This window comes from Zootoca vivipara, chromosome 3 (assembly GCF_963506605.1).
Source record: "Zootoca vivipara chromosome 3, rZooViv1.1, whole genome shotgun sequence".
Lineage (NCBI taxonomy): Eukaryota > Metazoa > Chordata > Lepidosauria > Squamata > Lacertidae > Zootoca > Zootoca vivipara.
This window is the reverse complement of record NC_083278.1, coordinates 44640778-44655146: the sequence shown is the minus strand read 5'-3', so window position 1 is coordinate 44655146 and position 14369 is coordinate 44640778. Positions and strand designations below refer to the sequence as shown.

Here is a 14369-nt window from a genome sequence, read left to right as displayed (position 1 = left end):
GGGTTGGCGCAAAAGCAGTGATAAGGGCGACAACACGGTCATCGTGCACATTCTTGGCGCTCAAGACTGCAACCCTAAGCATGCCCCAAAACGCATTAATTAAAACATGGCGTGATTTTTAAGTTGGTCCTCTGCATTCACCCACCGAGATCTGTGGGACGACCTATAACTCCCACCCCTTTTGCTGGTATCCTGCTAGATCCAGCAGTCAAGGCAAAAATTTTGTATGTCTACCACCCAAAAATGGATTCAGGGGAGTAGCAATTCAAAGAGTATTTACTTGGCAGTCATGTCCGTAAGAATCCACGAGACTCGCTTTCTAGTAGAATTCCAAATCCCATATTAGAGCAATACATTTATTTCGTTAATGGTTTTACTTCCCAGTAAGTTTATGGGTCGAGGCGTCAGTTGCCTGAATGCCCGCTCTTGAGTTTTAACAGCTTTGCAGAAAAGTGTTCTGAAAGACCCATTTCCACTCGTCTAGTCTCCATTGACTGACATTCAAGTTAAATTCGAAATATTTGCCTGGTACTACTAACTAGAGACATTAAGGTGCCTATGGTGGTCTCATACACAATAGAAGAGGTGATTTGTTTGTTGGAGATGCCATTAATAAACTCGTTGGGAGCTCAACAACGTTTTCCCTGTTCAGAACTGCTAGTTAGCCTACGATGAGGAACTAGTTTAGAGACAGTGTTCAAAAACTTTTCCCACTCGGGAGAAAGAAAAGAGGCCATGCCATTTTAAGAGGTCCCCTTTAGAGATCTCCTTCACGATCCTTTCAGCTATTCCGCTTTTCTTTTCTTTCTTTAAGCATAATTTATTTGCTCACATATTTCTCCCTATGATTTTATGTTCCAGCTTTTCGCTTTGACAAAACACATTACTCAAATGTGGCACCATATGAAGCTAGCTAAAACTCCAGACATTGGACACGCATTTGCTGAAAGAAATTCCCTTTGCAATTCAATGGTTTGTTGTTGCTCTCCCCCCTCCCACCTTGCAAGTGGAGAACAGGGTTTCAGAAGATAAAATATAATCATTCTGAAAGACCTAGGGTTTCCGTAAGGATAGGTGAATTCTGCAAGGATGCAAATATAAGCAAAAGAAGCTGTTGCAAATCGACCTTTATCGTTCTAAGATACCCAGAGTGTGTGGAAATCACCATGGTTTGCTGATTTGTGGCCGAGCCAGCACTGAACTGGAATGTAACACAACAAATAAACGGCCAATAGACTTTAATGTTATTTACACTAATATTCCAGTTCTAAATTAGACAGAAATTCCACTGATTTAAAAAACCCTTTCTTTTCCAGCTGTGGCTTCGATCCAAGCCCTGTTTACTGTATTGGGACTTTCCGTGAAAAAATGGGTTGAATCGCCAGTTATATTAATAGGAATTTAATTTTTTTTAACAGTTCCCTTGATAGTTAAGTATCAAGTATATTTTTTAAAGCATATAAAGAATAAGCTGTCAAGCTAAAGTATTTTTTTAAGTGTGCCAGAACAGGGTGATTGTGGGTTTTTAAACATAAACATCTGCACGTGTGTGTGTGTGTGTGTGTGCGTGTGTGTGTGTGTGTGTGTTTATTCGACCTTCAAGCTGGTTCACAAGCAACCGAGTGCTATTCTGCTGGCGTTTGATCCAGCTGCTTAATTCTGTCTGAAGCATATTATTCTCTCAACTGTATCAACTCTCACCACATAACTTTGTTTTCAATAAAAATGTGCTTTGCAGCACGATCCTACGCATGTTTATTTGTAAATGACTCCTACTGAGTTCAATGAGATTCATTTCATTCATGGGATTTTAAATCCTGCATCTTAAACCTGAATTTCATAGAATTTGCATGTGATTGTAGCATTTCTGCCCGATAGTATGCATTTTCCCTAGAAGTAAAGCCCTACTGCGAACACCATCTAGGGATTGGGAAACAAACTAAAATGCGGCCATTGTTACCTGCCCAGGGATGAAAAGGCTCTACCTTCCCCAAGCCTGCATTTAATTGCAAATTATGTTCATTTCAGTGCAATCCTAAGGGTTTTACTTTTTATTTAAGTATTATATTTCTATACCGCCATTCATTCAAGATCCCAGGGCGCTTCACGCCCTGTAGGTGTGGGAAGTAGGACCTATTGAGCTCAATGGGGTTTATATCCAGGAAAATATGGATTTGACTTCAGCCATTATACTGAAATGTCATGGCATTCTCCTTGCTTGGGTGATTTGTCATCGCTTGAGACATAATTATCCTGTTTAAAGCTTTAAAACAAAAATATAAAATTCTGCATTCGTAAAGGATATTTTACAAGGAAGTTGTTTTCTCCATTAATATGCAGTTAACTTACTGTTGTATGGTACACATAATGTAGCATACACTTGCTAACTCTCAGTTATCACTTTCGTTAACGCTTTGGTGTCTGCCACATTTGACAAGTGAAAGTTACACCCTCGCTCCAAATCCCCTCGTTCACTTCCTACAATCTTTCCCAGTTTCAAGATCCGTATCTATACCGCGTAACTTTTCTACTTTTACCAGGTAGGTAAAAGGCTAAAATCCAAAGGATGCCTACCAGGAAGTAAAACCCTGAAGCTCTGTGGGTCGTACTTCCAAAGAAGAAAGTCTAAGATCCGAGCGGGGTGGGGAATTGTATTGAAAGACACTGAATAAAGTTTAAGAAAAGAGGCGGGTTTCTATTTGTCTGCGAGATGGCCTTTCGGTTCTCTTGTATTCAGAGAGGTCAGAGCAAATCCAATAGGATTTAGCTGAAAAATTCAAGTCAGGCTAGGAAGTTTAGAAACGGTGAGCCTTTGTTGTTGTTGTTGTTTGTTGTTGTTATTCTAAAGTTGTGCCAAATTATTGCCAGTATTCTTGCTTTCCAGGATTTATAGGCAAGTAAGAACCAGCAAATGGAAGAGGGGGGCAGGAGGCAGGCAGAGGTAAGCGCCCGCGTTGCTTTCGGATCGCAAGCAAATGAAGTGGGAGTATTTTTGACGGCAAGGAAGCTGAAATCCGCATGGAATGACAAGCAAACAAATTGGCTTAATTAGTTTGTGGATCGAGGTGGTCAGTAGTCAGAAAAAAGCTGCCTCCATACAAAGGCCTTGTGGGGGGGAAAACCCTTTAAAAAATCAGCAACGTTTACATATGCATTTATCACATGGCCCAGAAAATGTAAACATCAACCGTGAAACTTAGAGAAAGAAGGAAGGAAGGAAAGAAAGAAGTGAAGAAAGAAAGAAAGACCATCCTGACGGAAAGGTTTCTCATTTGAACAACTAAAAACTCTAGAATAAAAGAAACACTGGGAAAACATCTCCTTTTTTCTTCTATCCAAAAGAAAAGACAGCGAAAATATAAATACACCTCCTGTTTGCCACTACTCCTAGCCATAGCTGTCAAGTTATCCCTTTTTTTAAGGGATTTTCCCTTATGCTGAATAGGCTTCCTCGCGAGAATAGGGAAAACTTGGCAGCTATGCTCCTAGCACCTCCTTATTAGGCAAGGCATTGAAGCCAAACTGAAGCTCCGTCGAAAAATGAATCGATTTTCAACTATTATTGTTTGTAGAAAATGTTATTGTCACTGCAACTTCCCCATGCCTCTTTCTTTATTCAGATAAACTCTCTTCCTCTCAAGCCACTTTTGAAATTAGGATTTCAATCCCAAACACTGGGCCTTCTCGTCCACAGTTTGATACCAGATCGAACATCCTCGCATCTCTGTCAATTCCTGTAAGACATGAGGGCATGGCCTTATTTTGCTATTGTCTAGAGATGCTCAGAAGGCGTTCAGAAGCGCAGTTCACACTTTGACTCGCACCCAATAGTTCCCACCGCTCTCCTGATATTTATTACCGTACTATTACTGGGACACCAGCTCCTCTTTCCACAAAGTCTTGGTGACAGTCTTTTAAGAGGGGAGGGGGAAGCACAAAAGCAGAAAGTAACAGCAGGACTTCCCTTGTTGACAGTTGATACAAGGTGACGGTGAAAGGAAACCTCGACGGTGCCTGACCAGTTTCTGCCTCTTCGATTAAAGATATGCTCCTCAATATCCCTAATGCTAAATCCTTGGTGAGCTCTCCCAAAGCAGTTTCTCTCTGTCCCAACGCTGTAACCATCACTCAGCAGTTCTATCAATATAGGTAGGAGGCTCAACTTCTTTAGCGCGGGAGGAAGGGAAAGCCTTCTTTCCAAACTAATCCTCCTTTCAGATATGAAAGCCAGGCGCTCAACTAAATATCACACCTGGCCCAACCAAGAGTCGCGCACGTGATCCCACCACCACTCCAAACGCGCGCACAAACTCGGGTGGCGCGCGCGCGCAGGGGGAAGAAGCAAAAGATTCCATTTCCAAGACCATTGAAATGTCCTGCAGAGGGCAGATGCTGCCCAGCTTTCCACTCCTCAAACATCCCCCTCCACTATTAAAAAAAATACAGACAATTCAGCGAGCTATTGACCAAGGGACATTCAATCTATACCCAGCTTAAACATTTTACCCATCAGCATATCTGCGGTCACAGAACACTCCTTCTTTCTGTCACTTCGTTTCCAGACTATTGATAAGATCATTTAGCTGAATCTGTTTGGGACGCGTGTAATATTGACTAGGAGTTAGAAAAGATGATTAAATCTAATAAGCCTAGAAACTATCGTTAAAAGGGGAAAGACGGTGGTAGGAAGACTTAGGGCCGAGTGGCTGTGGCGTTGGTGGAGTTTTCTTCTAAAAACCCAATAAACTAGGCAAGAAGGTGTTAGTATCCAAAACATGCTAACGCTGAAGATGCCACCCCCACATCTATGGAAAAAGTATGAAATGGGCTGTTGACGGGGATAGCACCCAATAACCTAGTAACGTCAACAAGGACCTAAACCGAAGCCCTACAGAATGTATGGCGGGATTCCTGCCGCCCCCTATAATGTTGTTCGTGTGCACACACTTTAGCAATCTGAACCACACCCAGCTTGGGCGAAAGGGATTTGATTTGAGCTGGCGTGCAGTTTATCCAGTCTATGCATTGCTTAGTGGAAAGTCCAGGTTCCATTGGAACTAAACTTCCAGTTCCAGTATTCACTTTCCTGAGAGTAAAGTTCCATTGATTTCAAAGGAACTCACCTCCAAGAGACAACCTTTAGGGTCGCGGGTCCAGTTAGATTATAGCACTTCAGTTGAGCTGTTCCTCAGTTGGGGATCTGGCTGCGTCTTTATTGTAGAACCTACACTGCAGCAGCGTAGAAATTACTCCAAAAAATAGTTTATTTGTTACTTGAAAGAACGAAAGCGTCGCATAGCCCACGGAAGCCTTTCAAATGTCTAAAAAGAACTGGCAATCTACCTGACAAAACTTTGATTTGGAAGGAGACCAAAATGCACATGGCTAAGCAAGACTGACTAAGGAAGTGCAAGATAAACAACCGCATGTTTGGCGTTAAAAGAGCTTGTTTTAAAATAGTAACAATGCCCTGTTCCTTTAAAAACAAAACACTTGGCGTTCGGCTGCAGTTATCCATCCACCGGTTATCCCGTGGTGATACTGCTGCAGTGAATCCCCTGGACTGCAACGGGATACCAGCGAGGCTACTCTAGAGAAAATGGTTTGCCCTTCGACTTAATATAGTCTTGGTGGTTTGAATGGAACTTTTTACTGCCAAGTAAGTGTGAGAGCTTATGATCGCAGCCCAAAGCGGCACACGCTACATCGAAAACCCCAGCCCAGCGATTGACAATGAGAACATGTAGATTTTGTGTAGCCTCCAACCAGGTATATATTTCTCCGCACATGCGTTCCAAGAGAAACTGGTTTCCAGAGCATCAAAATATACACACTGCTGTGGCTTCCAGCATTAAAGGCCGAACCTTGGAAATACAATTGTGCCTACCTAACAGTGTTCCTTCCCGGCCCACATTCCTCCTGCACTCTACCAGCTGCCAGAATTATACCAGCGAAATCTGTCAATAGATTAGGCATACATTTTATTCCAAAATGTCATGGAGTAAGAAGGGACAGAGAATTCAAGGCAATAGAAAGGCTATATTCTATTTCTTCCCACATATTTACCATTTCCAAAGAACTATGTCGCCACTCGCAGTACTATTTCTTTTCTTTTTTTTAAAAAAAAAGGAAAATAAAAGATATGCCAATAACTTGAACAAACTATAAAAGTCTTGTGTATTTCTGTTTTATGTAGATAATAAAATATTACTTTAACATAAATATATAAGGATCTCTGCGCTTTTATTTTTCCCCACAAGCACATCCAAATGTACCAAAAAACAAAGTATTTCTTTAAAGAGACTGAACCAAAAAAAAATATTACATCCCATATAGATTTTGTTTGTTCACCTACTCATTTAAAGCTACAGAAAAAACAGTTTCCAGAACCTGTTTGCTTTAAAAGAAATAAATATACATTGAGGCAGCCCACTTAAAAATGATATGAAAATATTTCCCTGGGTAGCATTTAAAAAAAGGAAGAAAAGAAAAATAGACAAAGAAAACATTTAAACTATTTCTGCATTTCAAAGGACAAATATTAAACATATATACACAGTGGTAAGGTTTGTGTGGCAACTTTGTTTTAAATTTTTAAGTAAACTTATTGGAGGGTTTAGAGGATCTGCATCCCCCAAACTCCTTATTTTGACCTTACCCAGATATTAATAAGTGTCACTGTCCCCCAATTTTGCCACTTCCACTGCCCCAACCTGAATATTTTTAAAGAAGTTCGTCCCCATACAATAATCAACAGCAGCTCAAGACCATTAAAGAGAAACCAGTGTCCATATAGTTTTTTAAAGGGGGGGGACACTGTTGCAAAAATAGAATAAAGGCCCAATGAATAGGCTTCTCAGAAAGCTGTATTTGTCTTCTCAAGGGGAAGTGAGGAGGAAAAAAAATCTGATGCCAGACACTGGCGCTTAGAAAAACAGTTGAAGAATATAGTATTATTAAATCCCACCTACTTCCTCCAATGTTTATCTGCAAGTTTCTCTGAGAGAATATTTCATTGGCCTCAGAATTCTCAAACACTCCACTAGGCAAACTTTGTAAATATTATTTTTTTAAAAAGTTATACAGAACACCCCGTTTTTGTGCTGAGTAGATGTTTCAAAATATGAATATGTCACTCTCACAGTTTCATGGGTTACCCCCCCCCCTTTGCCCCAATATAGAATATAATATACAATTTCAACTTCCCCTTCCTGTCTTCCCTCTCTAGAGCCTTTTGCTTTTTGGAAAGTTAACCATTTTCTACCAAGCAAAATGCAGCTATTAAATGACTAACACAAAGGGGACAGGAAAAAGACAAATTGAAAAATGGCATTTTGGTTGCTTTGTTTCCCCTTCATTTGGCTCCCTTTGGAGAAAAGAGAAAAGGCCGACAAAGTTAAACCGGTCCTTTTCATGCCACATGTTATGCTGAAGTCTCAAGAAAGGACGTGGGATGCATCTAAAATGTGAGAATAAACCTTAAAGAGAAATTCACCCAGCTACATGTGGCCACAACTCCCACAAACTGACCACTGAAAACCAAGTACAGTACTTGAATTTTTAAAGCAATCCCCATAGAAACATTTACTTGGAAATGAGTCCCATTGATTACAATGGGAGAAATCCTGGCTACCTTCTCAGTCTTAACCTCACTGATTTCAATGGGTTTAATCATTGCTTAAAATTCCTCCACTCTCTTGTCCAGAGCGTACTTCATATAATCCCATATCTTTGCTGAAGTAAGTTGGAAACCTCCCATTGAGATGAATGGGACTGCAGTTCTTAGACCGCTTACATTAAATCCTGATTTATTTATTTTTTAGCACATGATGTGAAAGTCCCACCTAAAGTGGGTGTCACTCTGGAACTGAGTGTTATCTTCTCCCAAATGGAAATTATGCATCTCAAGATCACAGCCCAGAGCTGCAACCTTGAGCACCTTTGCTTAAATCAGTGGAACTTACTTCCAAGTGATGATCTTAAGGATCAGAATGAAGGTTCTTGAGCTGAATTTCTACCCCCACCCCATTACAAATTTAAAAGCAGATGACAGCATAGGGCAGGGCAGTGCTGGACAAGACATACAGAGAACTTTCTGTACAGCATCTGTGAAGCTAAGCATTAGTCTCTCTTTCTCTTTCTTTCTCCCATCTGACACTCCAACCCCCCCCAAAAAAACTTGTTAGTTTCTTTCAAAGTGCCACTTTCTGCTGGAAAAGCCTGAATGGGTCTCTGTCTCTCTCTCTCTCTCTCTCTCTCTCTCTCTCTCTCTCTCTCTCTCTCTCTCTCTCTCTCTCTCTCTCTCTCTCTCTTCTCTCTCTCTCTCACACACACACACACACACACACACAATCTTATTTCTGCGTGTTTCTAATTCTTCACGTCCCTTCCCTCAACCCTGCCCCCCCGTTTCACCCACTCACTCATTCACACAAACACGTACCTTGCCTTGCATCTGGAAAAAAAATACATATCCACAGCCACCTTTCTCTGTGTGGGAAGTGGCAGTTGTTTCTTCCCTCACCTCCTTCTAGTCTCTGTCCTTTTCTTAACGCTTCCCCTCAAGATCTACTTAACACTAAGGAGAGTCCAGCTTCCCCCACTCCGGAGGTTAATGATGGCAGAAAAAGCAAATTAAACATGACCTCCGCCGAAGGCTGACTCCAAAACTTCGGGTCCAACAACACAAAGAGGAAAGGCAAAGGCTTACACGGATTTTTGTACATTGTCCCACCGCTGGCCAGCAAACACATACACACAGAGAGCAAAATGCAGGTCACCTCCCGAAAGAGGCAGGGGAGGGAGAGATCTGTAAACTTCTGTTTCCTTGCAGTGCAAATTCAGACGGTTTCCTCTCTCTCTCTCCCTCTCTCTTTACAAGAACAGCATAACCCTTCTATTGACACTTGCCTACAACATTTGCCTTTGTATCCGCCGCCCCCCACCCCCAGCCAAAGCAACCCAACCTAAAGCGCGTTGCAGAGCATCGAAGCATCACCTTCCCTGCTTTCCTTCTAGGCGCCTTTGGCGAAGACTCCACCAAGTATTTAACTGGCAAGGCCCCCTGCTACAAAAGGCCGGCCGGCTTTCGCCTATACCCAGAGGGGGGAAGGTTTCGTGCAGCGCCTTGACATTTGCAATGGGGCATCTCTCTTATCTGCCTGCGCCTGGATGCAAGGGAGAGAGAGAGAGAGAGAGCGGGGGAGAGGTGGAGGGGGCAAACATGCACTCGCTTCTCTGACACACACATCCATATACTCACTGCACTTCATTGCCTGGTTACTCGCCTGTAAAGGTCAGAAACACACCATTCATTACACACTTTGCTACCGTTTCAATGATAGTTCAGTGCATTCGCCTTCCTTCCTTTTTTTGTTTTGTCTGCTTTTTTTAAAAGGGGAATAGGGAGAAAACAATCGAAAGAGTTGGAGGAGTAAGGGGTTCGAGGGAAGGGGCCAGGCTCGGCCCCCCCAGTTCCCCCCTGCTCCTCCTCCCCCGCCGGCGGCGGAGTTCACTGCACAGGAGTCTGTACCCCGTGGTGTGGCGGCGGCGTGTCCCTGCTGGCCCCATACACGTCCTCGGCTCCCGGCAGAGTCCCTCCCGGGGGAGTCATGCGTTTCTCTTTCTGTCTCCTGTTACAAAACCACACGCGGACCACCTCTTTCTCGAGCTGGAGGCTGTCCGCCAGCGAGGTGATCTCCTGGGCTGAAGGCTTGGGGCACTTGAGGAAATGGCTCTCGAGGGCGCCCTTGACGCTCACCTCGATGGAGGTGCGCTTTTTCCGCTTGCGCCCCTGCGCCGCGATCTTGTCTATGCTGGTGGGGCTGCCCGACGACGAGTCCGCCTCCTCGAGCCACTTGTTCAACAAAGGCTTCAACTTGCACATGTTCTTGAAGCTCAGCTGCAGGGCCTCGAACCTGCAGATCGTCGTCTGCGAGAAGACGTTGCCGTAGAGCGTGCCCAAGGCCAAGCCCACGTCCGCTTGGGTAAATCCCAGTTTGATCCGCCGCTGCTTGAACTGCTTGGCGAACTGCTCCAGGTCGTCCGAGGTCGGCGTGTCCTCGTCCGAGTGCGCCTCGTGGTGGTGGTGCGGGTGGTGGTGCTGTTGTTGCTGCTGCTGCCCGTGCGGGTGCTGCTGTTGCTGCTGCTGCTGGGGGAGGTGGTCGGGGTGGTGAGGGGGCTGCTGCTGCTGCTGCGGCTCCTCGTGGGCGTCCCGTAGGCCGTGGTGGTGCATGCCCGGCTGCCCGGAGCCCAGCATGCCGTTTACCGTGAAGCCCGGCGGCTGCGAGTACAGGAGCCCGCCCTGGCCGCCGCCGTTGGACGCAGCCATGCCGGGCGGCAGGTGAGCCGCGCCGCCAGTCCTCCACGCCACGGCCGCGGCCACGGCGGCGTGGTGGCTCCCGGCGTGGTGCACCAGGTGCGGCGGTCTGCCTTGCTGCTGCTGTTGCTGCTGGTGATGCTGCTGCTGCAGCTCGTCCCCCCGGCCGCTGGCCTGCACCACCGAGGGCTTGATGTCCTGCTGGCCCAGCGGGCTGGTGGACCAGGGCGAGTCCCCTCCGCCGCCACCGCCGCCACCGCCGCCTCCTCCCCCCCCTCCACCGCCGCCGCCGCCGTGGGACAGCGCCGTGATCCACTGGTGAGCGTGGCTAAGCGGGTGCCCGTTGCTCTGCAGCGCGTAGTCCGCCTGCACCAGCGCCTGGGCGTCCCTGTAGCCGGCGCCCGGCTGCATGCTCCCCGGCGGCTCGGCGTGCACCATGGGCGAGCTGGAGGTGAGCAGGCTGTAGTGGTTAGACGCTGTGGTCGCCATGACTCTCCGAGCCGGACTGAGGGCTCCGCTTAAAGGAGCCGCGCATTTGACAGCTACTTTTTCGCCTCGGGCTCCTCTCGCCGCTCGCTTCCCCCGCAAGTCCGCTTGGCAGAGCCCACTGCAAAGGCACGCGTCCCCGCTCCTCCCTCCCTCCGGCCCCCATTGGCTCCCTGCGCTTTGATTTACGTGGCGACCTCTAGCAACCGGCGCAGGGGGAGCCTCCCATTGGCCCCGGCCCTGGCGCTGACACCACGCCCCCCGTACAGCCTTCCTCTCTCTCGCTTTGTAATCAAACTCTGAGGAGGGAGAAGGAAGGAAGGAAGGGGGAAGGAACAGAAAAGAAGTGGCGGCGGGGGCGGGGAAGAGACACAAACACACACACGGAAGAAAGGGAATAATGATGATGATGATGATGAAAAGTGTAGCTCCTTTGCTTGTAGCCACATGGGCTGAGTCCGGATAACGGGGGCTGTGTGTGAGACCCGATGGTGCTCACCTCCTCTGTAAAACAGCAAGAACAACTACAACAAGAGGACGACACATACGAAAACCACCTTTGTCTATGTTTACTGGAAAATCAAGTAGGTCACAAACTGACCCTAGGCGCGCCGTGGTTAAGGCTACTGGTGTGGATGCTCTCCTGTTGCTTGCATTGTTTCCGAAACTTGGTTGGATTCTTTTCAGGCGCAGGACGGCTTCGCTCTTTCGTTCCGCATCCCATCCCGCGCCCTCCCTTCCCCCTCACTCCGCCTCCGTCTGCCAGGCTACAAAGGAGGACTCGTCCTTTCAGTGGAAGGTATTCTTTGAAGGAAGCGGCAAGCAGCAGACTGGACTGGATCGGCCGAATCACGCCCTGCCAGAATCATAGGCTTCCTTGCGGGAGCCTCCCCTGTAAACTCCCGTCCAATGCCTTTCTTCACTTGGCTGACTGGCGGACTGGGTGCATCCACATGCACGCACCGCTTCGTCACGTCCGTAGACCGACTTCCAACATTTCCCAGATACTGTTTAGCAGGAAAGGGCAACTTTATATATTAAACCAGTACTTCTTGTAAATACCAGCCTGCCAACTTTGCAGGGACTCTTGCTTTCCAGTTACTCAGTCTACATCATCAGAAGGAGAGGGACGGCCTCGCTTCCTCCATGCGCGCATGTTTACAGTAAGCCCCACTGGTGTCAGTGGGACCTGGTCCTAAAGAAGTGCATTTATAGACTTGCAGCCAGTGAAGGGGCTTCAAGCCTTCAATATCTCTTCTCTACCAAACGTCCCCCGCCCCCGCTTGCGCTTCTCCTTGTGTTTGCACCCAGTAATCCGAGATAAACCTGCTGCTCCCTTCTCCACAATGGCTGGAAAAGAAAGAGGACTGCATGGCGAAAGGGGCGAGGAGGGGAGGGCTGTATGCTGTATGTTGCTGCTGCTGCTGCTTCCTCGGGAGAGAGGCTCTGTCAAGTCCCCAAACTGTCCCAGGAGCAGGTGCTGCCTGAGAACAAAACTAGGATTCGCTAAGAATTTCAAGGCTTAACACTTTGCAAAGCGCAGAAGCGCAGAGGCAAAGCCAACTGCTATTGTTCGCAGAATCGCCCATGCTCTCACTCCCTGGGGATCACCAGTATGTTTACAGACCTGCAACTTTTCTCTTTCCTTTCTTTCTTTCTGTTGTTCGGGCAGGAGCTTACGAAAAGGCTACACACACACACACACACACACACACACACACACACACACACACACACACGGTTGATCCGCTACCGCCCCTCCCCAGTTAAGCACATTTATGGAAACAAAACAAAATCCCATAAGCCCATCGATGTAGGTCTTAAGCCCAAGTGTCACCCCACAACTTTAGATGCATCGTGATGCTGATTGGCCCATCCTCCAGTGTGGTCCTCTTAAGAGTAAATAACATCCTTGCCAACATTTCCAAAAGCATTTTGCTAAAGCTGTGCTGCTGCTTCAGTTCTGAGGTCTAAGGGGCCGGAATGTTTAGCAACGACAGAACCATCCAATGTGTTCTGTGACTACGCTGGGTTTCGCCTTAAAATAAGGGGCACTTGGCATCAGACTTCGCTGGAACTCCAAGAGTTAGAGCCCCAATTTGAGAAGCCAGAGCTTTGTTGTCCTACAACCAATCTCAACCAGGTCAGATGTACACTCCAAATGATCTTACCCGAAATACCACACCAGGGCAGGAAGGGAAGGAGGATTTACTAGCATCACTAGCGAGAAGTAGCTTTTCTCAGAAGAAAAATAAAAAAAATCCTTCAGTAGCACCTTAAAGACCAACTAAGTTTTTATTCTGGTATGAGCTTTCGTGTGCATGCACACTTCATCAGATACACTGAAACAGAAGGTTTCTCAGAAGGTTTTTCTTTTCCTGATTCATTATCCTAGCGAAGGCTATTTGGCTGGAAACATTTCTCTGCGCGAGAGAGGCGTCTGCACACGCAAGCAAGAGGTTCCACGAAGAGGATACACATGGACAGGAAGAGAGAGGTACTGGACACAGCAAGGGTTGTAGGAAGGCTTCGGTCCTTTCAGACCAACTAGCTGCCTGTTCACTTAGAAGCCAGTCAGTCATACTTTGTGTCAATGGCACATTGAATCATATAATTGTAGAGTGGGAAGGGACCCCAAGTGTCACCTAGTCCAACCTCCTTTAATGCAAGAGTCTCAACTTGATCATAAATGAGGGGATGGCGATCCAACCTTTGCTTAAAAACCTCCAAGGAAGGAGAGTCCGCCACCTCTCGTGAGAGTCGGTTCCACTGTGGAACGTCTCACACTTTCAAGGAAGTGTGCACAGGATCATAACTGACCACCAGGTTCCTGAATTTGGAAGCAAGTCTCCTTCAATTTATGTATGTATTACGTAAGTCACCTTATACAAGTCAACGTACATAAATTACTCAAGGGGTTAGCTTGTTGTAGGGGGTGCACATCACGCCTGTGGCCTGGCCTGGTCACTTTGCTAGATTCTAAGAAAGGGGAAGAAAAGAATTTACGCGGGTTGGCGTCTTTATATGAAAGTTATATGAGAAAAAGTCTTTACTCAAGACTTTTCAGGATTGCAAACGTTTGGTTTTCTTCGAACTAATGCAATCATATCTATACAATACCATAACTTTAACCGCAGCCTTTCTACAGAATAGCAGTTTGTGTTACATCAACAACCAGATTAACCTGGCTGCCGTCCTATAGTAATATAATAATAATTAATAATAATAATAAAATTTATACCCCGCCCTCCCCAGCCAAGACCGGGCTCAACGCGGCTAACACCAGATATAAAACAATTGTTTAAAATACAGCTTAAAAACAAGATTAAATACAACATTAAAATGCAGCCTCATTTCAATAGAAACTCTCCACACTCACCTGAGATTAAGTCCAACTGAACTAAGGGCATTCAGACTGGACATGTATAGGATTGCACTGCAACAGATTTATTATAGCATAAGCTTTCCTGGACCACTTTCATCCTGGATCAGGAGGCGTATCTCGCCCCACTCCAGTGTGTGTATAGCTGCCTGCCAATTTAGGGTTCTGCTCCATGCATCTGAT

The 14369-nt window shown here is 46.2% G+C and overlaps 1 protein-coding gene across 1 annotated transcript; it reads right to left on the bottom strand.

Moving 5' to 3' along the window:
- Nucleotides 1–9511: 9511 nt before the first annotated feature.
- On the bottom strand, nucleotides 9512–10807 carry POU3F2 (POU class 3 homeobox 2). Its single transcript, XM_035110683.2, has one exon. The coding sequence runs from the start codon at nucleotides 10805–10807 to the stop codon at nucleotides 9512–9514; it is 1296 nt and encodes a 431-aa protein (XP_034966574.2).
- Nucleotides 10808–14369: the final 3562 nt, after the last annotated feature.

Coding starts and splice junctions, on each gene's coding strand:
- POU3F2 (XM_035110683.2), bottom strand. CDS start 10,807: ATGGCGACCACAGCGTCTAACCACTACAGCCTGCTCACCTCCAGCTCG.